The sequence below is a fragment of the Colius striatus genome, chromosome 3 (assembly GCF_028858725.1).
Source record: "Colius striatus isolate bColStr4 chromosome 3, bColStr4.1.hap1, whole genome shotgun sequence".
NCBI classification, from domain to species: Eukaryota; Metazoa; Chordata; class Aves; order Coliiformes; family Coliidae; genus Colius; species Colius striatus.
In genome coordinates this window covers 17357081-17377952 of record NC_084761.1, presented here as the reverse complement: position 1 = coordinate 17377952, position 20872 = coordinate 17357081, and the positions used below count along the sequence as shown (strand labels likewise).

At 48.8% G+C, this 20872-nt stretch overlaps 2 protein-coding genes across 5 annotated transcripts in view; both read right to left on the bottom strand.

Annotated features, from left to right (window-relative positions):
• MLST8 (MTOR associated protein, LST8 homolog) overlaps positions 1-11494 on the bottom strand; it is a 69756-nt gene extending 58262 nt beyond the window's left edge. Inside the window, exon 1 of the mRNA XM_061992132.1 lies at positions 11490-11494. The gene's annotated coding sequence lies outside the window, so the exon portion shown is untranslated. The remainder of the gene's footprint in view (positions 1-11489) is intronic.
• The window catches only part of TRAF7 (TNF receptor associated factor 7), a 35728-nt gene that overhangs the window by 9114 nt on the left and 5742 nt on the right, over positions 1-20872 (bottom strand). For 2 of the 4 annotated variants that reach the window (XM_061992127.1, XM_061992128.1), the window contains exons 2-9: positions 12481-12599; positions 12180-12237; positions 10931-11022; positions 5925-6041; positions 4523-4615; positions 2746-2779; positions 1278-1461; positions 448-582 (exon numbers count right to left, since the gene is read on the bottom strand). In XM_061992127.1, coding sequence (XP_061848111.1) covers positions 448-582; positions 1278-1461; positions 2746-2779; positions 4523-4615; positions 5925-6041; positions 10931-11022; positions 12180-12237; positions 12481-12561 — 794 coding nt within the window. In that variant the 5' untranslated portion in view covers positions 12562-12599. Of the gene's footprint in view, positions 1-447; positions 583-1277; positions 1462-2745; positions 2780-4522; positions 4616-5924; positions 6042-6326; positions 6454-10930; positions 11023-12179; positions 12238-12480; positions 12600-20872 lie in introns of those variants that run through there. The other 2 variants (XM_061992129.1, XM_061992130.1) reach the window with 2 other exon arrangements.

Sequence of the window (20872 nt, the reverse complement as noted above, 5' to 3'; positions counted from 1 at the left end):
GCAGGGAACCCCCAACCCGGGCTGCACCCCTGCTTGGGTGATCACCAGCCCTCCCTAGGCTGGTCAGCGCTTCTCCTGCTCTGGGAAGAGGACTGGTTTGAAAGACACTGACATGATGCTCAAATTACTCTTGTTCTCATCCTCCTCCCTGCATGGCTCTGCCCACAACCACTGCTCTGACTCTCCTCCAGATGGTTCTCCTTCCCTCACACCTCAGCCTCCTCCTCCAGTGAGGCTCACAGCTGGGCAGCGTGACCTGCCCACTCTCCACAGCCTGGGGGCTGCCATCTGCGAGCCCTGCAGGCCTCATCTCAGTTTCAGGCCAGTGCACAGCACTGGGTAGAGCTACTAAGAGCCCCTGGGGCTATCCCAAAGCTGCAGTAGTTTAAAAGCAGCTCAGAAATGAGCTCAGTACATTGTTCCCACTAAGAAGCACCAGCTCCTTACCCGTATTTGGAATGGGGACACTTTATGTGCTCACACTCTTTCAGATGTGCCTCCAGATTCATTTTCAGGAGAGGTGGGCAGCTGGGGTTATTGGGGCAGCGAACGGGCCTGTAATCACAGCTGCTTTCATGATCTCTGCCCACAGAGAGAAGCAAAAGGAGGGAAAATCAGCAATAAGCAAAAATTCACAGAAACAACACAGATCATCAGTAAAGAAGCAAAGCAGCCCTGTGAAGCTGCCAGGTGATTGAAAGCCTCCTACTCTAAGACTGCAATTACAGCTTTAAATTCTCATTTGGTCAGTAAGTTGAGAGTAACAGTAGACTACATTTACACAGGGAACACCTACTTCTGCAGCGGATTGGCTAAGCCTTCAGGCAGCCATCAACCATGGGCAACGGCCAGGTGACAGGAAAGATGGTGAATGCACTTGGGATGGGGGGTTAGATATATTTCAGGTAGATTTCAGATTCCTAGGATGTGACTAGGGTAACTCCTCTTACAAATAAAGAATCCCAAAGCTTCTGCTTGACCACAGCCAAAATGTTTCAACCCAGATGTGAGGTGGCTACTTCCACAGTGTATCCCCTGTCCCAAACTGACACCCAGGTAAGCTGGGCACAGTAAACAGCCTCATTTTCCTGAGACCAGCCCATCTGTCATCATCCTGAAATCGAGATACAATGCAAAGACTGTTCCCCTCAAGTCACCCTGCCCATTCCCACCCCCCAGCAGAGCACTGCCGGCAGGGGCTGTGCAGGGCAGCTCAGATAAAACAGCAGACTGCTGGTGCTGGAGCCCTTTGCCTGAGGAGGTAACAAGCCACTTACTTCCTGGCACTCAGTTTAATTGTAAAGGGGCAGCCGCGGGGGTCCACCTCGAAGGCAGCAGGCTTGCTGCTGGCTGCGGGCCGGCAGCCGTACTTGCAGTGAATGAAGAGCTCCCCGATCTGCTCAGCCACCGCGATGTTGTTCACCACCACCGTCAGTTTGGCGTTGTCCACCGGGCACTTCTCTGCCAGGTAGGGAAGTGAGAGAGAGAGAGTCAGCAAGGACCCAGACAGTGCAGAGGCATTTCCAAGAGCCTCTGCACTGAGATTTGATTCTTTTGCCTTCTCTGGCCAAGACAGCCAGCTCCCAGATGGGCGGCAACGGAGCAAAGCGTGAAGATTCACACGACGCCTGCAAGCCACTGCCTCTGGCTTGGCTCTGGGCTTGGTGAAAAGTTACATTTTATGTCAACTCATGATAATTTGAACTAGCTGCTGAGGAAAGAGGGCCACCTTCATTCAGAGGACCCTGTGCTCACTGAAGTGAAAGAGTATTCATTGCCGATGACCACAGATCAGCGGATGCCCCACACATAAGTCATTCCCTCACCCAGGCCTGGGGCTCAGCGAGGCACTGCAGGCCAGGGATGCTGCAGAGATGCAAAGACACGAGGTTTGAGGGCAGCAGCAAAACTGAGCAATTCAGGATTGCAACTGCAAAGCCTTTTACTATAAATCTGTTGGTTGGGATAGATACAGCATGACATGGTGACAGGAGATTAGTGTGCAAAGCAGAAGGACCCTCACATGAAGAAGATGAACATGGTTAAGGCAGAAAGAGCTGCTGCTTCGTTCAGCTCCCCAGGGAGCCTTCTCTGGGCTTGCTATTCTGGTAATAGGAATAGCTTTGTGCTGAACAGCCACTTTCCAAGAGGGGCAATGGCTTGTGCCAAATACGGTCCTTCTTGCAGCACAGTGTCCAAACCAAGCGGGAACTGGTTAGGCCAGGCCAGTAGCCAGACATTTGGGCTCCACCAGGCTTCTGGAAGAGCTGAGTGAGCTAAAGCAGCCCTGTGTGCTGCTGTGCACGGGCTTGGCCAGCGGGCAGAGAGCTGGCACCAGCAGGATGGGGGAAGGAGGGGTTTGATGGGTCTCTGCCAAATACAGCCCCCCTGTTCCTTAGACAGGCAGCCACAAAAAGCTTTCTGTCTGAAATCAATGGGGCAGCTCTGGTCGAGACGTGTATTATCCTGGGATTATCCAGTGCATATTCCTGGATTTGAGAACATCCTGTGCCCAAGAGCTGGGCCCAGCCCTCCAGTGCCCATGCTACAGCAAGTACCATCAGAGCTCAGAGCTGCACAGCCCCACGTACCCCAGCCCCTCACTGCTGCAGTGGCTGTCTGTGACTGAGAGCTCGTTTTCAGCCCCTCAGACATCTTTGTGCAGGTTGATTTTTAAGTGAAAGCAAACAAACCAGAAAATAACAGTGTTTTGGCTGCATCACACAAGAGCAGATCTGTACTCACCAGATGTTAAGGCACATCTTCTACAAAATGTGTGCTGTGGAGACAAAGAGGAACGGCAGTGTCAGCGTAAACAGTATTGGACAAATTATTCCCTGTGGCTAATCCTGGAAAGGTGGGAGATACCAAAGCCTGAGGCTCAGGGGCCTCAGCAGCTGTTCTGACTGCTTTAGAGCTCAGCACGCTCTTGAGCCTGCACCACAGGGCAAAAACCAGCTGTGTGCTCAGGCAACTGACAGTGCAACACGGGTCCTGCTCTTGAGTATTAAGCTCACAGTTTTGAGGGTTCTGTCCTGTTCGGGATCAGGCCATGATCATGGTGCAAGCCAAAGCCATGAGCATGTTCTGCCACACTGATATTCCTGCTCTCCAAGTCTGCACGGGGTTTTTCTACTTCTTCCTTCAGTCCACATAATTCCCCTCATTTCCCTGAGAAGCCATCAAGGGAAGGAGCAAGGGGAAGCCTGGCCTCTCCCTGTCCTTGGCCAGTCAGCCCATCACATATATTCCTCTCTAGCTCTTCTAACACAGCTGAAGCTGTCCTGCTGTCAGGTGGATGGGACAGCTGGTTTCTAAGCCCATTAAATGAACTGTAATTTTTTGCCACTTTAAATCCCTCTCTCTTCTTACAGCATAAATGTATAGTAACAGTTTAACTTCAAGTATCAAACACAATCTAACATGCTAATGGATATAAAGACAGGAACAAAGGCTGCAGCATTTCATTGGTCCTGAGCTTGCCTTGTGGGTTCTCCTGGAGCCTCCTCAGCCACATTCCCATGCCACAGGGACAGAGTTTGGCAGCAGTGCTTGAGAGGCTGCAAGTCACTCTCCAGAGCTGTTATCTGCTGCCCTGCTCACAGAGTCTTTTCCTGCCCGGCACAGCTGCTTGGTGCTCTCTCCAGAGCTGCCAAACCAGGACTGCAAATGAAGTCAGTCTGCTTCCTGAAGCAGGTTTTGTTTTTTCCATATTAACCAGTAACTCTCGGTGTCTCCATGAAGAGCTGCTTACTGAAATGGTGCAGCAAAACTGCACCAACTTCCAGCACCTTTGGGGATAGCACCCTCACTGCAATAAACCACCCTGCTGTCTTGCTTTTGTTGCTACAGCTCCATCCTAGCAATCAGAGCACGTCAGAAGCACTGGAGAGCCCGTCACAAAGCCATCTTTCATCACATGTAGCACAGAGCAGGAATAATATACAGTTTCTATTAAATCCCAGTAAAATGGCATATAGAAGAATATTCATAATATTCTGTGCCTTTCATCAGAGCATCTCAAATCCCATTGCAAGCATTAACTAAATGAAGCTGTGAGCCATTCCTGTTTTATAAGAAACGCTTTCTTCACAACCGGAGAGCCGCTGTCCCTGGGGTGCCCACGAGGCAGCAGTGCTCCGCAGAGCCCTTCAGGACAGGGAACGAGGAGCTTTAGCCCTCACTGAAGCCACATCAAGGAGACTGAACGTGGCCAGGACAGGGAGGCTGACAGTACAGCTCTCCTGGGAAAAGCCACCCAATTTTAAGCAAGCCCAATGCTTCTCCAGCTAACCGCAGAGCGCCCCACCCCCCCCAGTGCAGACTGCTGCAGAGCTGCTCGTGGGGAAATCTAACACGTGCCCATCAGCAGCTCTGCTCCTACGCTGGCCTGGCTGCCCCAGCCAGGGGCTGCCTCCTCTTTGTTCAGTCAGGCTGTCAGTCACTGGGCACAGTCAGGGCTTGGCTATATCTCACACAGGACACCTGTGGAGCCCACGCTGGGGATTTGGAAGAGCCTTACCCCACAGGTTGTGATGACTGGATCCTTAAACACACTACAGCACAGTTGGCAGCAAAGCTTCACGGACGGTTGTTCAGCAAACACCAGTGGCTCCTGAAGAGGGGGAGAGAAAGGGACAAGAGAGAGCACAAGGATTAGTCAAATGTAAGAGCCTCCAGCTCTGCAGAAGGAAGAAAACAATTCCAGCAGTGAGCCTGGGGCACAGGGTACACTAAGGATTCCATTAGCTCCAAATAAACTTTTGTCTGAATCTGCTGACCTCCAGTGTGTAAGAGGCAGGGGAAGGAGGAACCTGGGGATGGCTGGAGACCCTCAGCTCATCACAAACTGGGGATGCCAATATCTGGTAGGATCAGGACCTGACAGCAGACTGTAGAGACAAACTTCTTAGCCAGAGTGACTCAGGTGACCAGAATCATGTGAGCTGCACGGTCTGGTACTTTTTGCTTGGCTGGGCTGAACAGTGCATTGTCAGAAATGTCCCCTGTACTAAGCCTGAAGTTTACAAGCAATTTTTAAACAGCCTGCCCTTTTGTATTTTTGAAACATCCTGAAGGAAGGGCTCTTTCATTCCTCTTTACAAAGCAGAAACAACATTGTTTCTGCTGCAATGGGCCCATCTCTGATTTTGTTTACCAACTGAGACTGCTGGAGCATGGGCTCTCAGCACGTCCTCCTGGAGCAGCACAGCTCTCCACTCCACGCCAGAGCAAGGCTTCACATTTCAGAGCATCAATCACTGCACTTCACTCTTTCTTTTCATCCTGTGCTGCTCTCAGAAATGCAAACAAAACACTCTGGGTTCCTAAATATGAAACACACTCTTTTATCCCAAATCTGTGGCAAAATGATGCTGAACTTTTTATGCATCCAGTCTGGGGTTAGTTTACTGGGTGACAAACTAAGCTCAGCTTAAAAGTGTCCTCCTCAAACAAGAGTCACATATGGACAATTCCTTGCACCCTCCTGGGGCTTACAACCAAGTTAGCCCTAAATACTGACTAAGATAGGGCTCTGAATCAGTGGGGAATTGTTTTAGTCTTGCCACCTGGGGCTGGACCACCATCCTGAAGCCTTGCAGCCCCCTACTGCTCCACAGCACAGCCAGGGACTCATACATGACTTTGCAAAGACTTACAGTTTTTTTCTGAGAAGCAGAAAAGCCTCAACATTGCCCCCTCTTTACAGATAGAGAAACGGTACACACGGAAACAAAGTAACGTGCACAAGTCAGCGGTGGGAACCAAATTAAAAGCAGGAGCCCTGACAGCCAAGCTTTTAGTTGCCAGACACCATGAAAAATCTGCCCACAACAGCTCAACATCCTCACAAGAGTCCATTAAGTTACTCTTTTGACACTGAACTTCCTAATACTGCTCCTTCCCAAATCCCAAATACCTACTGGCTCCTCCTCTTCCTCATGGAGTGAGAACGTCGAGCGCAAGGACATGTTGGACTCAGAGTGCAATGAACGGACGGAGATAGCAGAGTCAGAGCGGCGTGGGGTGCTGATCGGAGGCTTCAAAGAGAGAAAATCCAGTTCCTGTTACTTCCAAGAATTCAAGTTCAGTTTCCCTCTCCACAAAACTCAGCTGCTCCATTTGTTCATCTACTCTGCCCAGCTGCACTGAGCAGCCCGCAGAAGTCAGGCGCCCGGCTGCTGTGAGCCCTTCCTGGCAGCCGGACTGCTGCCCCGTGCTGGCAGGCAGGACAGCCATGGTTCGGGTTGGGCTCACTAAACCCAGCTGACGTCTGAATTCCAAGCATGCAGCTTTCCCAGAGGTGCATTTGTGTGGCTACTTACCGTGTGCACCCATGAAGCAACGCTTTGGAAGAACTAATCCTTCACAGAAAGCTTTGTAAATCTCCCCCAGAGACTGCTACCAGCTTCTGCAACTTCTACAATCTCTGCAGCAGCACTTGTTGTTTCGCTCGCTATCTAACTTCTGCCAAATTTCTTTGCGTGTGTGGAGACTTCCTTCAATTCAATTCACTAACAGACTGGCTTTGTCGCTTCCTGCTCGGGAGGGGAGAGCTAAGTGGACATCGAAAGCACCAATCAAGAAAAATCCTAGTGGTTACAGAGGCCTTGGGATTGGCTTTGAGGGAATGCTGCTGCTGGAATACTAACCAGCAGCACATCTCCAAGGGTGCAATTTCAACCTGCAGCGTGTAGCTGAGACTCGATTCGGTGTCAAAGTGAAACTGGAGAGACTTCAGCCCACAGGATGGTTGGAACTGGGGGTCTAGCACAGCTGGTGGGGCAGCCACTGTGGGGTGACTCTGGAAGGGATGCTGGTGGCAGGCTGGGAAGAGTGCAGAGAAGCAATAAAGGAGTGGGACAGATGGGCTGACAAAGAAAAGGGAGAATGAAGCCATAAGCTTCAGTCGGTGTCAGGAGATGACCAATGCCTAGGCTGCCTTCACCTGCACATACCACATGTGTACACTGCCTGCATCAACCACAATGTCCTGCAAGCGCTGGCTGGCAGGAGCTCTGGAGATCGCTGGCCCTGCTGCCCACTCAAAGAGACACCCTCCCTGGCCCAGGATCAGGTCAGCCTCAGCACTGCCCAGCTGGGATGGGAAAGCTGCACGGCCGAGGCTCTGCTGCCCTGGGTTCCTGCCCTGCACTGCCTTGGGAGCAAAACGTTTTTCCCTCATGTTCAACCTGAACCTCCTGAGCTGCATTTTGTGCACCCACTCTGGGTGAAAGTGTGGGACATCAGACTCAAGGACAGACTAGTCCAGTGGGGCAGTTGTGAAATTCATCAATAAAACATGTAAGATGAGGTTCAGAGGCTGCTGCCTTCCCCAGAGACAGACTGTACTGCAGTCTGAGTGCAGTCCTTGCTGGGCTGCAAAAGAGGAGCAGACCAGGATCCTGCTGGTTCTTCACACTGCTCTGCTGCTTAATTTTTATCATCCTGGGAGCTCAGAAATGCTGCATCTGCTTAGAAGCCAAAGTATAAAGCTCTTATTTTTTTAAAGTTGGCATGTTTATTGGCTAAATATGTAAACCTCGAGGAGGAATGGTTATAACGAGGTAAATCAACTTTATGTGTACCCATTAATTTCATTATTTTCCTCCACTGGTATCACAAGTTATTAAAATAACAAGAGTGACTGTGCACAGTTCTTATTCTGGAGGTGACACAGACATCAGGGTAGCAAAGGCAGGCTCTGTAGGGAGGCATTTTTATCAAGAGCAACATCCTGTGTGGATCACCAATGGCGACGGGGGGACTGCAGCCCAGAGCACTTCCAGGAGGCAGGGATGTGAGGCACAGCCTTGCTAGGCTCGTGCAACACTGTGGGCTCAGCTCCCTGTGTCCTGGCTGGGCTAATGCTGGTGTTAGCTACACAGGAGAGAAGCCGATGTGCTGAGAAACACCATCACACTCGGGACGCAGAGACAACACTGAATGGCAGAGGTGTGTGCTGGTGTTCACTGCCCCTCTAGGAATCCACAGCCTTTGCTTTGCTAAGTGAATAAGGCTGAGACTCGAGAGACCTCAGCCCTACAGCACTGCTCCCCACTCCTAGCCTGGCTACTTTGAGCTTTGCAGCACTAGTGGTGTGCACAGCAGCCAGCATAAGAGGACTGACTGCAGGGTGCTGTTGCACTGCAAACAGAGCAAGAGAGTGCAAAGACCACAGGAACTCTATCCTATGGGCACCTGTCCAGGTTGAGGGGACCCATATGCACCAAAGCCAAGGATCACCAGGCTCTGTCACAGGGTTTGCAGGCTAAGGCCTGCAGAGTTCAGGGGCAAAGGGGCACTGCTTCAGCCAGGGCTGGATTTGGGAGGATCTGTCAGAAGAGTCCCAGCTCCCCACAGCTGCACCAATGCTACTTCTTCACTAAACATCAAACCCACCTTCAAACAGCCCAAGGATGGAGTGCTCAAACATATTTTGATGGAAGATGGATAGCTTATGGCTGGCCAGTAACTCAGTCCAGCCTCTGGTTCAGAGGTGAAGCTTCCCCTGAACAATGAAGACAGCTACTCATCCATTAGCACACATTTGCCACAATATTTGGCTATAATCCTTAGGTGCAGTTCCCACTGTGTCAGCTACAATAGCAGCCTCTATGTGAAGACTCTAGTACAGCCCTTGTTCCCACTCCCTGTAGGCACACTGAGGCTGGAAACCCATGGCACTGTTTTCAGGAAAGATCACAGTATGGTTCAGGTTGGAAAAGACCTTTAAGATCATTGAGCTGAACAGTTAATCCAGCACTGCCACAGCCACTAATAAACCACATCTACAAGGCTTCTGAATCCCTCCAGGGATGGGGACTACACCACCTCACTGGGCAGCCTGTGCCAGGGCTTGACAACCCTGTCTATGAAGAAATTTTCCCTAATGTTCAATTTAAACCTCTCCTGGTGCAACTTGAGGCCATTTCCTCTTGTGCTGCCACTTGTTAACTTGGGAGAAGAGACTGATCCCCATCTCACTACAATCTTCTTTCAGGGAAGTGTAGAGAGCAATAAGATCTCTTCTCAGCCTCCTTTTCCCCAGGCTAAACAACCTGTTCAATAATCCCTGTAGAACCCACTGGTCTGCTTTTGGCTTCATTAACAGAAGTTTTAAAAAGAAAGACAAAGGAGTGGTGGAAGTCACAGGAGGACTCTGACTTGTCTCCAGCTGTCTCTCTGATGGCCAAGAAGCCCTTGGCAGCTTATGGAGAAGGGAAAACTTAGTGATGAAGAAGGGAAATCTCAGATTATTTCTTTACAAAGCAGAGGAAGCTTCCTAAAGGGTTAGAGCAGCAGGCAGAGCATAGCTGTGGTGCTTCTGGTGTGTTAGCACCTCACACTGCAGGCTGCTTCCTAGATCACTCAATAATTCTCTTGAAAGTCTTGCTTAAGAATGTGTAGCACTCCAGTGAAGGTGGGCTGAGGCTGCCCAAGAGGACTGAGGCAAGGCCCTATGAGAGATTTCGCTTGTCCTTGGCTGCACACTTCGGTTCGTGGCACTGGGGTTTCCAAAAGAGCCAGGGAGCTTCTCTGCCAGACATGGCTACACATAATGTCCCCAGTACCTCCTGGCTCCTCTGGAAAAACCCTCCCCTTTGCCCTGTGAGAACTGCAGCACTGTGCAAAGGGTGCAGCGAGCACAGCGCTCAGCCCACAGGATCAGTGCTGACAGCCAAGGGCTTCCTGGAACAGTGGCCCAGCAGCATGGGGTCAGTGATGTGATGGAGAGCTGCATTTGCCAAGGACATGAGGCAAATGTTCAAAGGACTTTGAAAAAAAAATCAACAACAAAACCAAATACATGCTCACATAAAACACAGCAAGATCTCTGAGCAACAGAAGGAACTTTATAGGATACTGACAATAAAGCTTTTTGCAATCTGGTGTCAAATTTATTTTAAGAAGTGTTGTAGTTCCATACTGTTGCTGACCCCAGTTTCTGACAGTACTGAGCTTCAGCAGCAGCAGTGATCCCATTATCCCTGCCTTGGAAGCTGGGCCTCATCACCTGACAAAGTCTCCAAGTGCTTACTTAATTGGAAGTCTGCTCCTAACATGCTTAAATCTAAACAGGAGCTTGTGGTTATGAAATGTGACTGGAGAACTAGGGACAGGAGAAAGTCAAGGCCTCAGAGCTATCCATCCATTCACCGAGGTTTGCTTCACTGCTCTTGATTTAATTGATTTAACTTATCTTTACGCAGCTAACCTCAAGGCCTGCTGGATCACTAAGTTCCCCCAAAATAAGTTACTCAGGAGTGAGTATGATGAATGAAAAAGCTGGATACAAAATTGGGAAGTGCTTTTCTGCAAAGATATTGTGACACATGGGAATGGTTTGTGTGAGAAGACCCCAATGATGTAATCCCCAGGAGCTGAGCACAGTCTGTAATGTCCAACATCCCACTCTGCAGGTTTCAAACCTACTCCCTGTGGTCAGAAGCTCCATCTGGAGGTAGAAACGGGAATAGATTTTCTGGCCATAATTGCAGGGCCAGCCGTGCTGCTCAAAGGTGCATCCAACACACCCTTATCGTGACTGACTGGCCTTGGTCACAGCCCCAGACACAGCTGACGGTAATTCTGTTTTCTCCTTTGCTCAGGAGACCCAAAGCACACTGCTCACATCAGAAGGCAGGTACATCCTCAACAGCAGGCCTGAGGGACTTGTAGCTCCTGGGATTTATAACCCCATACCACTTTCAAGCAGTCTGAAAATGAGCAGTACCAGCCTAATGCCCCAGGTCAGCAGTGGCCTCTACTTCCCCAACCATGACAACAGCCAGGAAACGCTGAGGCTGGTCCTGCCTCCAGTGCAAACATCTGCCTCTGACATAATGCAGGGCATGGGAATGATGATGGAGACAGAGGAGTCCAGAGGACTCATTTGATGCACTAGGGGACTCCTGGCAACACCTACCATGCCATCGTCCTCGTCTCGTGGGGAGTAGGTGAGTGTGCTGGAGGAGGATGGGGTCCGACGATGCTGTTTAAAAGTATTGGTCCCATCAGCTTTAAAGCAAGTTGGAAAAAAAAAAAAGAAAAAAGGCATTTAGGCTCCTCAGTAACACTTCCAAGCTATGGGTCAGTCTCTGCAGCTGTTCCTTAAAAATGAAAAAGGCTAGGGATTCCCCAACTCCAGTTCATGGCCTGGACACAACAGCACAGGCAGAGCAACCCTGATCTCCAATAGCTTGCTGACGTGCATTCAGCTCTTTGAAGGCAGCTTGCCCAGAAAAGAGCACAGATAACATTCTACCAGGTCCATAGGTCAAAAATACTATTAAAAGGAAACCTTATACTAGCATATATCTCAGTCACCAACAAAAGTTGCTTCGATCAAGGGTGGTCTGGATATTCCTGTAGCATTAAGGGAAGCATGCTAAATTAAATATGAGATATTTGTATAAGGATCATATTACTGACTTATATAACATATTGAATGTAAATATTACAGAGTCCAAAAACATCTAGAGTCCGGAGTCCTGGACAAATGTAATTCAAACATTTTCCTTGAGCAGATGTTCATTTTGTTATTTAAATCAGTGTCAAGTGCCAGAGTGTCTTTACTAGAGTAAGGATATTTTTATTCTGAAGTGAAAGTAGACCTCTTCTCACATTCACACCACGTGCCAGGGCTCAGACTCCACACCTGCTGGGCTTTGAGGAACGAAGCACAAGAATTTTAAATGAGCAGGTACATTTGCACTCCCTCCTGTCTGAGCTAAAAATGGGCAGGGGGTGGTTTACCAACGTGTGCAGAGTGACTCACAGTCAGGCAGACAGCAAAGATGGGAATATTCAGCGCTAGTATGACTAGCTAGTGAGAAGTCACGGGGATAAATAAGATTTGGTACTGAGCTCCGTATCAAACCATGTTGTACTATCCTAATTTCAGCAAGGGCTTCCCAGTGGTACTGTTAAATCTGCCTAATGGGAGAAAATTCCCATGCATGCTCACTTCCATCATGTCTGGTGATCAGATGCCACGATTAAATAACATTCGGGCTGCGTAACGCTAAAAACAGCATCTTGGCACCTGTCTGTAATGAACACAGGGATTCTCCCTACAGCTTTATGGTTTGTAAAACAACAACAACAATAACAAAACCTGGTAGGAATTGCACGTAGTGCTTTGGGGAGAAGCTCCACGCGTGAAATGCGCTCACCCTTTGTGATGGTTGTCACAGCAGAGTAGGCTGTCCCAAAAGTTGTTTCCATTCTTGCCTGAAATATTGATAAGATGAGGGTCAGTGCACATCACTGCAGCACAGCCCAAAGGTTTGCTGCCTTTTCCCAATGCTGAAAAAACACACACATACTCCTGACTATTATGTGTGGATATTGGAATTTTTAAGAGGAGTGAAAAGATCATATTGTCAAGAAGTATCCTCATCTGCTCAAAAGGAAGGACGAGAAGATAAGCAGCAGCCCCAGCCCCTACCCTCTGCCAGGAGCACTGAGCCTTACCCCGTTACTGTTTTCAGAAGTAGCGATGTTTGTTGTGCCACTGGAGAAACGATTGTAGCGAACGTTCTTGCTTGAGCTCATAATCTAGGCCAGCATTTGTTAGTCATGGGAAGTTCGCACTGTGGAGGAAGACAGAAAGAGAGGTTCATTGTATGTGTCTTCCTGGGCTCAGAGAACACTCTCCTGCAGCATTAAGTGTAAGTATTTACCTAAACTCACATAAACCTGGATTTTCAGAAGCAAGTGGCAAGGATGAAGTCAGGTTCCTTCCAATCATTCCCTGATGAGCGTTCATCACTTTCTAAAAATACTATTATCTTTAAAAATAACTCCTCAGTCTACCAAATACTGAAGCACTCCTAACCATTAGCTGCTTTTACAAATATACAACTGTTTCAACAGCAGATGAGACTTCTCAGGCTACTCTAAGATAGCATCCCATTGCCATGATACGTATCAGCCTTTTCAAAATGAGAGTATGTACTGGTTGTGACAGTCCCAGAAGAGCAGAACCCTACGCAGGCTCTGTGTCTGGTCCCCTCTCCTGGCCCGGTTGGTCCATAGTTCAGAAAGCAGGTTGCTTGCTGCTTCCCAAAACACTCTATGCAGAGCAGCAACTAGTGAATAGGGGCCTAAAAGGAAGCCTCCTCCTGAACACACAGCAAGGGCAAGCACAGAGCAGACTGCCGCAGCAGGCAGAGGGATTTCATCTTAGGCCACAGACAAAAACGTGATCATGCTGGGGAGCTGAGCGTACGGAGGGCAGAGAAGGTCTCCGAGTGTAAAGCTAGACCAATAAAACCTTCATCCCATTAACTGTGAGGCTGAAGCTGAACTCCTGGGGTCCAGAGCCCAGGGAGCTTGTTTACTCCTAGCTTTGCAGCTTAGACCACCTTCTAAGCACACGACAAAAACATCCCATTCAGTCATCCAGGGTTTTACTTTAGCAGAGAGGCTGTGACTGCCTTCCTTCTCCGCAAGAAGATGAGCCCTGGAAGCTCAGCAGTCTCACATCCTCATCAGCTGGGGCGGCAGAGAGGGATTCTTCCAAGGGAGCCCCTTTCCTAGGCTGGCTGTGCAGCCTTTTCTGGCACTTCCAGACAAGGAAACCAAAGCCTAAAATTCCCCACACCCACAGAACTTAAAGCAGTCTCACATTCAAAAGTGCGATGAGTTCTCTTGCTCTGTTCTTGTGATGAACTCAGCAGGGGTTTTGCTATTTAATTCAAAAGCCCTGGGCTATACTGCTGAACACAAAAGCCAGGGCTAGATCTCAGCAGAAAGCAGAAATCCCACATTTGATTTAGTTGTGCTTACATTTAAAGGAGTTCTTTACAGCATGATCTGAGCTCTGAGGTCAAGGAAACCATCAAAGCCACCTTACGTCAAGTAACATGTTTGTGATTCTGGATCTCACTCCCAGTTGCCACTCAGAAACAACTAGCAAAGTCCGGATCATCACCCAGAAGGAAAAACCCTCTTCCCCCTAGAAGACAGCAAAGGGGCTCATTTCTTGTCCTCTGTTATTTACAGCTTGCCCAAGTGTAGTGAAATTTCTTTCTAATACAGGATATGGAGTTTTGTTAGAAGCATGTTTGCACAATCCAAGCTTTCACACAGATAGCCAGGTCAGCTTGACCTTGGGCACATGCCAGGAGGAGATTGCCTGAAAACAGTGAGTAGCTGAGAAGAAGTAAAAGCAGGATATTTTTAATCACATCTGTACTGAGATTTTGCTTAAACTAAGAGTGTGAGCTTTAACAATTAACCAATTAGCTTGTGTCGAGTAGCGTATTGCTTTGCAGATGTGACCAATAAATGTTATGTTACTATCACCTGAATTCTGTACTACTGTATAAATATCAGTGTGTATTACTAATAAACGAACACTGACTCTACCTCCATGAGGATACGTCTTTGATTCCGGAAAGCTCCCGTGCACCACCCAAGGAGACAAGGAACGTGTGCTCCAGGAATAATTAAGATCCTTCCTGAGCAGCTTAAGAGACTCCTTTCTGTCCAAGGTTTAGTTAAGTCTTGGTACTCTCACTGCCAGCAGCGGAGTCCATGGGCTAAACAGACAGACATCTGCAGTGAGACAGACGGGTCAAAATATGGTTTATCTAGACACAACCAAAATCTGGTTTTGCAGGACAGAAGCCAACCACCAGCAATGGGTGAAACAAGGGGAGAGACATCTGCACTCAGGCAAGGCAGAGCTCTCAGGCCCTGCTGAGGTGGCACAGTGCTGGCCACGCTTTCCTGCTCCTGACGCTCCCATTTCCAGCTTCTGGGGACGTCAAGTGTCTTGGGTGTTTCTAGCAATTGTTTTTTGAGGGTGATAAGACCTAAATCTCCAAGTTCTTTGAAAAAGAGATCACTGTGATTTCTCCACTTTCTAGAATGGGAAACTGAGGCTCAGAGAGACACAATCACACAATGCGGCTGTGATCTGGGACTTGCCCAAGGCTTCCTTAATCCCAGCCCAAAGGCACACACAGCTCCCCTGTGAGCCCCAGCACAGGGCTGCCGGCCCGCAGGGCCCGTAACAGCCTGCACTCCCATCTGAAACTTAGCTGCAAAGGCACCGCTTGAGCTGTGCTCAGCCACGCCTGACGCAGCACTTCATGTTGCTCACTGCAGCTCCGTATCGGACAGCTGCCAGGCAGCCAGGGTACAGCTGCAGCACAGTCCAGGGGATCACTGTTGAGGTCTAACTTCTTGTAAAAAGCTATGGTCTAAAACAAAACCAATCCAAAACAACCCAAAATCCCAAACAAACAAACAAACAGAAACCCCCAAACCAAACCCAAGACCATCTCAAAAAACAGGCATCTGGAGAATGTTCTGCACACATTTGAAAGCACTGTCCTGGCTGTTTGCAAATGCCAGATCCCTTAGGAGATGCTAAGCAGAGTTGCTGGACTTGTCTCAAGAACAACAGGAATGAAGAAGTGGTGTGCTGCTGCACTGTGGAGATCTGATGAGTTTAAAGCTGGGTTCCAGCAAGTGAGAAGTTTGGCACTGGTCAGCAAGATCCTTTTACTCCTTCCAGTGACTCCTTAGAGCACAGATAGCAGGAAGCACAAGGAGGGCAAGTGGCTGGGAAAGGGGCAGGCAAAGACTTTGGGTAACACACTGGCCATGGCCCCATGAGATCTGAATCCCTCTCACCCTTTTGCAACCTTGGACAAGGCACTGCAGCTCTCTGCTTCCTCCCTGAACGAATCTCTTTAGTTTACCTCTTCTGCACAGCATATCTGGACTACAAAGCCTGAAGATGAAAGAACCTTTGGATATTTGTGCAGCATCTAACACAAACCTCAGCTGGGGCCTCCAGATGATGCAGTGCTCATAAATAATGTAAAGCAACTATTTCCATGAGCAATGACACAAATTGCCACATACCCTGGAATTTTATGTCTCAAGGTTGCGTTATCTCATATCTAATGGCAGGTATGTATCCCTAAAGTTCCTCCCCTCTGCAGGTTCCCTGTGTCTAATAATATGGCTAAGCCCACTGAGCTCTCCTCTCGAGGGTTTCAGCACGTCTCCTCCCACATTAGGATGGAAACAGAGGGATTCATTTTTCAGGGATATAAGCTGATGATTCCTTCTTCAGAGAACCTCAGCAGCATCTACCCAAACACCTTCCATCCTGCACTTCTCACAAGACAAGAGCAAGGATGAGCTCCCACCTCACCAGCCATCTCAGCGCTAAGGGAACCTCTCCTATCAAATATTCCATTTAAAAACCCCATCCATTAAATGGTTTCAATGCAAATGATGACTCCCAGATGGAAAGAGAGGAAGTCCATCCTTATGGAGGACTGTGGGCTGTCTGGAGATGCAGGCAGATGCCTCATCCCCTTCTTATTTTCAGGGTATGTATTGCCTTCAAACATAACAGATGGCGACTCAAAAAAAGCAATAGGGAAGCACAAAGAGGCAGGAAAAAACAGGAATGAGGACAACCAACAGTCTGAGTAGTTTTGTAATATTATTAAACTTAGCAGCAGACGTGCATCAGACAGGGACATGCAGGCACTTGAGCTCCTGCAATCAGTGAGTCATGGCCTGTCAGTCAAGATTGAGTATGACCCTTTAAACAATTGCCTTTGAAACTTCCGTGGGAGCTAGGAGCTGTCCACCATGGTGCAGCTCTCGGGGTAACCCAGCAGGCCACAGGACTGCTTACTGCCAAGAGGCATTAAGGAGGCACATCTCCAGCTTCTCTCCGTCCCAAAGCCCCACTGAAACAGATGCAAAATGCCTTCCAGCTTCAACAGGTCTAGGATAAATCCAAAGTGAGGAAGGGGAGATGGGCTGAAACACAGGGATTTTCCACTCATTGTTTATGGCTAAGCAACCTACCTGCAGGCAGCAGCAGGGAGCCTGCTTCATGTCTGCTCGGAACAGAAACCAGAGGAATGTGAGCAATGGTAAAAACGCCAAGTGGAACATCAGCCAGGCTGCAGAACACCAGTGACCACATGAATATCTGATTTCAGCCCAAATCTCTGTGACTACCATATATAGAAAGCATTTCAACAGAGGAGACACCTCTCTATAAAGCACTGACAGCTCCTTCACATCTCAGTTTTCAAGAGGTACTGAGAAGGGCCTTTTCTAACTGAAATCAAATTAGTTAAAAGGAGGTAGGAAGGAGCTGCTGTTTTCAACATTAATACCAGCTTCCTACAGCAGTTGCAAAAATCTCCAGCAGATCTCTGAATCTCAGCTTGTCATCTGAACCTGACAGCTATGCCATCCTGTGCTCCCAGGCCTGGAGGAAGAGGATCCCTCCTGGGGGGCTAGCATCCCTCCCTGGGGCACCCTGCACTAGCCACAGGCAGCCCCTAACCCTGCTCTGACTGTGGGGTTCAAGCAGAATAGTGTCCTGAGGAAATACAGACTATGACATCCTAAAAGGATAAAATATTTTATGTTAGAAAGCACATGTGTTCTGTGACCTAGAAGGAAAATTACTACTGGAAATTGCAGAATGTTTTGGGCTCCTAAATCCTTCTCGGAGGACCAAACACAAAGGGGCTCCACAAATCCCCAGAGTATCTTCAGCAGCTCCACAGAGCAGCAGGTCAGAAGCTCTCATAGTAGAAACAGTCTCTTAATTTTCCAGCCCAGGACTCTACAAGGTCAGGTTATGATCTACAGCAAAATGGGCTGCAGAAGCACCCTGACACCTGCGGTGAGAAGATATGTTCCATGTGCCCTGAAAAGATGAGAACTGTTGAAAGAACCTGTGTGACTCAGCAGCACAACAGCCCAGGGCTGCCCTCTAAACCAGAGGCACACATGGACCCATGCATCTGGAGATTAGCTTGGAACTCAGCCTGTGATGCAGGCTCTCCTTGCCTGCAGTTCATTTATTTACTTTTTTTTTTTTAACACGCAACTTTAGTAGTTTTGACATTAAAAAAAAGAGGGAGAAAAATCCACCCTGGAAGAAAGAAGCCGTGGGGACTTTGCTACTTGCCAAATCACACAGCTGATAGTAACCAGATGCGAGGGAGGGGAAGGGCTGGGCTTCAGCATTTGCACACCACAGCACTAAGCTCAGGCTTTTGAGACTCAGCAAGACAAAAAGCCTTAAAATTCCTACTTTAGTACTCCAGGCAAGGAAAAAAACAACCACCAGTGGCTGCAGAGAGAGATGGGGAAGGCAGTGCTCCTTCTCCCCATTGCAGAGTCCAACAGAATCAGCAACAGGGAGGTTTTCTGATAGCTGTTTCATGCTGCTGCCAACCCCATCACTGCACCTCAGAACAATGAGGGGAATCACTCCAGGACCAGTGGTCCAGCTACTCATCTGGTTGTGCTCAAGAGTCTGCCCACAAGAGAGGTCTTGTAGGATCAGCACAGGGACTTCAAGGGTCTCCCCTCTGAGCCCCTAGAGCACACACACACATGCCCCTGGCTACTCAAAATATTCAGTAAAAGAGCCTTATAACCAACCTCAAGATGAAAGTGAGGCTCTGAGGGAGGACACAGCATGAGAAGAAGGGATGGCAGAGCATCCCATCCTTCACAAACATCTCCTACAGGAACCACATGGCTGCGGGCACTGCTGGGGTTTGTACTCTGGCTGCTCTCCGGGGCGAGACGGGCACAGCAGTGGATCCCACAGGGGAAACGTGGCACAGCCGGGGAGTGGCTGGCAGACACCATGCCCCATGCTTCCGCCAAGAGATCTGCAAGAAACCTCTGCCTTACGCAATCAACAGCTCATAAGCTCAGCTACATGTCCTACATTGGCTTTGTTCTTCCCCCTCATCTCCCTTTCAGTTCATTGAAGCCATCTCTAAAGTTATTTACCCTCAAGGAAACTCTTGGGCTGGCAAAATCATACACAACAGGCACATTTTCTGGAAAGCGAGGCCAACACACGCAGCTGGCCTCGTGAGAAAGCAGGCACTGGGTTATCCTGCTGCCCCGGGAACAGCCCACGGGTGACATCAATTTCCTTATTTCACAGCTTGGGCATTTATGGCATAAGACATAGCTTCTGTGCCTCTTGCAACACTGCAGCCAGAACAAGAAGGGTTATGCATCCTTGAGAGTATTGGCACATCACCAGGAAATCCTCTTGCAAAAGCCAAAAGGCATCATGGTGCTCTAACAGCCCAGCTCAACAGGACAAGGTAAGCAGGGCTGAGAGCAGGGGGTGGGGATTTGTGGGCTACACCCCCTTTCTCAGCAGCACCCCAGGTCCCTGCACATCTAGGGCTCTTCTGAGGGAAACAAAAGGGCTAGTAAATCCAGCCCAGTGCCAGCAGGCTTCATCCACTTTGTCCTTTTGCAGTACCAAGGTATTGCCCACTCTTTCTGTGAACTGATTCCCAGTGGCCCTCAGCAACCTACAAGGAAGCGTCTCGGACCAAAGCAAAAATGAGACAAAACTCACAACCTCAAGTGCCAACTCTGCTACAGAGACAGCCATGGGATGGTCACACTGGCTTGCCTGGTCAGTGCCCCCAGTGGAAACTGCACTCATGAGTGCCTGTGAACTGCACTCACAGGGTGTAAAGAACATGGTGACGAGGACTATCAGCATCTAGTCTGACTTGTAAAACATGGGCCGTAAGAATGTGCGTGAGCTACAGCAGATCACAGAGACAGACATCAATCAGGGCGGTCACCAGGCAGGAAGTGAAGAGTGGAGCACACCACTCATCCTGCAGGTTAGAGGGGACTACGCAAGGGTTCCTGCGGGAACCACTGCTGAATAAGCTTTTCCAGGCCATAGATGGTGAAGAAAGAGCAAGCAGTGAAATCACCAAGTTTGCAGATGACACTAAGCCCTTTTGCATACTTAGATATCACGTTGATCATCAGGAATTCAAGAAGAACCTCACAAAACTGAGAAGGATGCAGATGAGCTTTCATGGAGATAAATACCAAGCAGTGCAGCTATGGAAAAAGTAATGAGAGCAGGCCTTTATGATGCTCAGCTCTGACCTGGCAGCTACAACTCAGGAAAGGGGCACTGGAGTCTCCACGGACAGTGAGCTGCAGTTCTTAGCCCAGAGGGCAGCAGCAACCAGCACAACAAAATGCTGAGCAGCATCACAAAAGTTGTGGAGAACCGCAAGGATGTCACTGCGGTGCTACATAAAACCTTGATGTACTTGTGCCCTGAGCACTGTAGCAGCTTTGGCCCTTGCTTCAGAAGAAGGCCACAGCATAGTTAGAGAAAATTCGGGGAACAACAAATCAAATGATCAGTCCCTAATCCAGTTGCTCCAAGTGGTGGAGAAATATGAGGCAAATGGATGGTAGAAAGTGGTCAGGTTTGTGTGCTCTCCAGTAACAGCATCCATTTTCCTAACTGCTGAAGACAGCATTGGGGCCAGGCAGGGCAATCCCCTGACCCAACGGGACATCTCTTACACTCAGGGTGACCTCGCTTAGACCAGACTCGTATGCAGAGATGTGCAGTCGGTGCTAGAAGAACATAAAACGTGAATTTGAGCCTTACTGACAGTGCTCGGCACTTCCACCTGGTGGGTCTTTGGTTCTGTGCAACTCAAAGAGTTTTTTTATTGTTTACAAGTTTTGCGTTGGCCTTAGAAGTCATACAAACTTAAAGGGTGATGACAATTGTACTAAGCTGCCATCAACAGAAAGAAAAGTGGCATTTTTAATTGAAGCTACTTTTACCAGCACTTCAATTGACAGCAGAGCTGAGAGAGCACATTCAACAGCTGTTTGAACACCGTCATTCTTTTGGACAAATGCAGTTCAGGAAGGCAAATTATTTTGTATTGGCTGCTTTTCCTAAAGGGTAATGAGTCCTTGGGACAGATTAACTTTTTGCAATACTTCATGTTAAAACTTGAAGCAGTAACTTTCAAACATGTCTGTAGCTGGA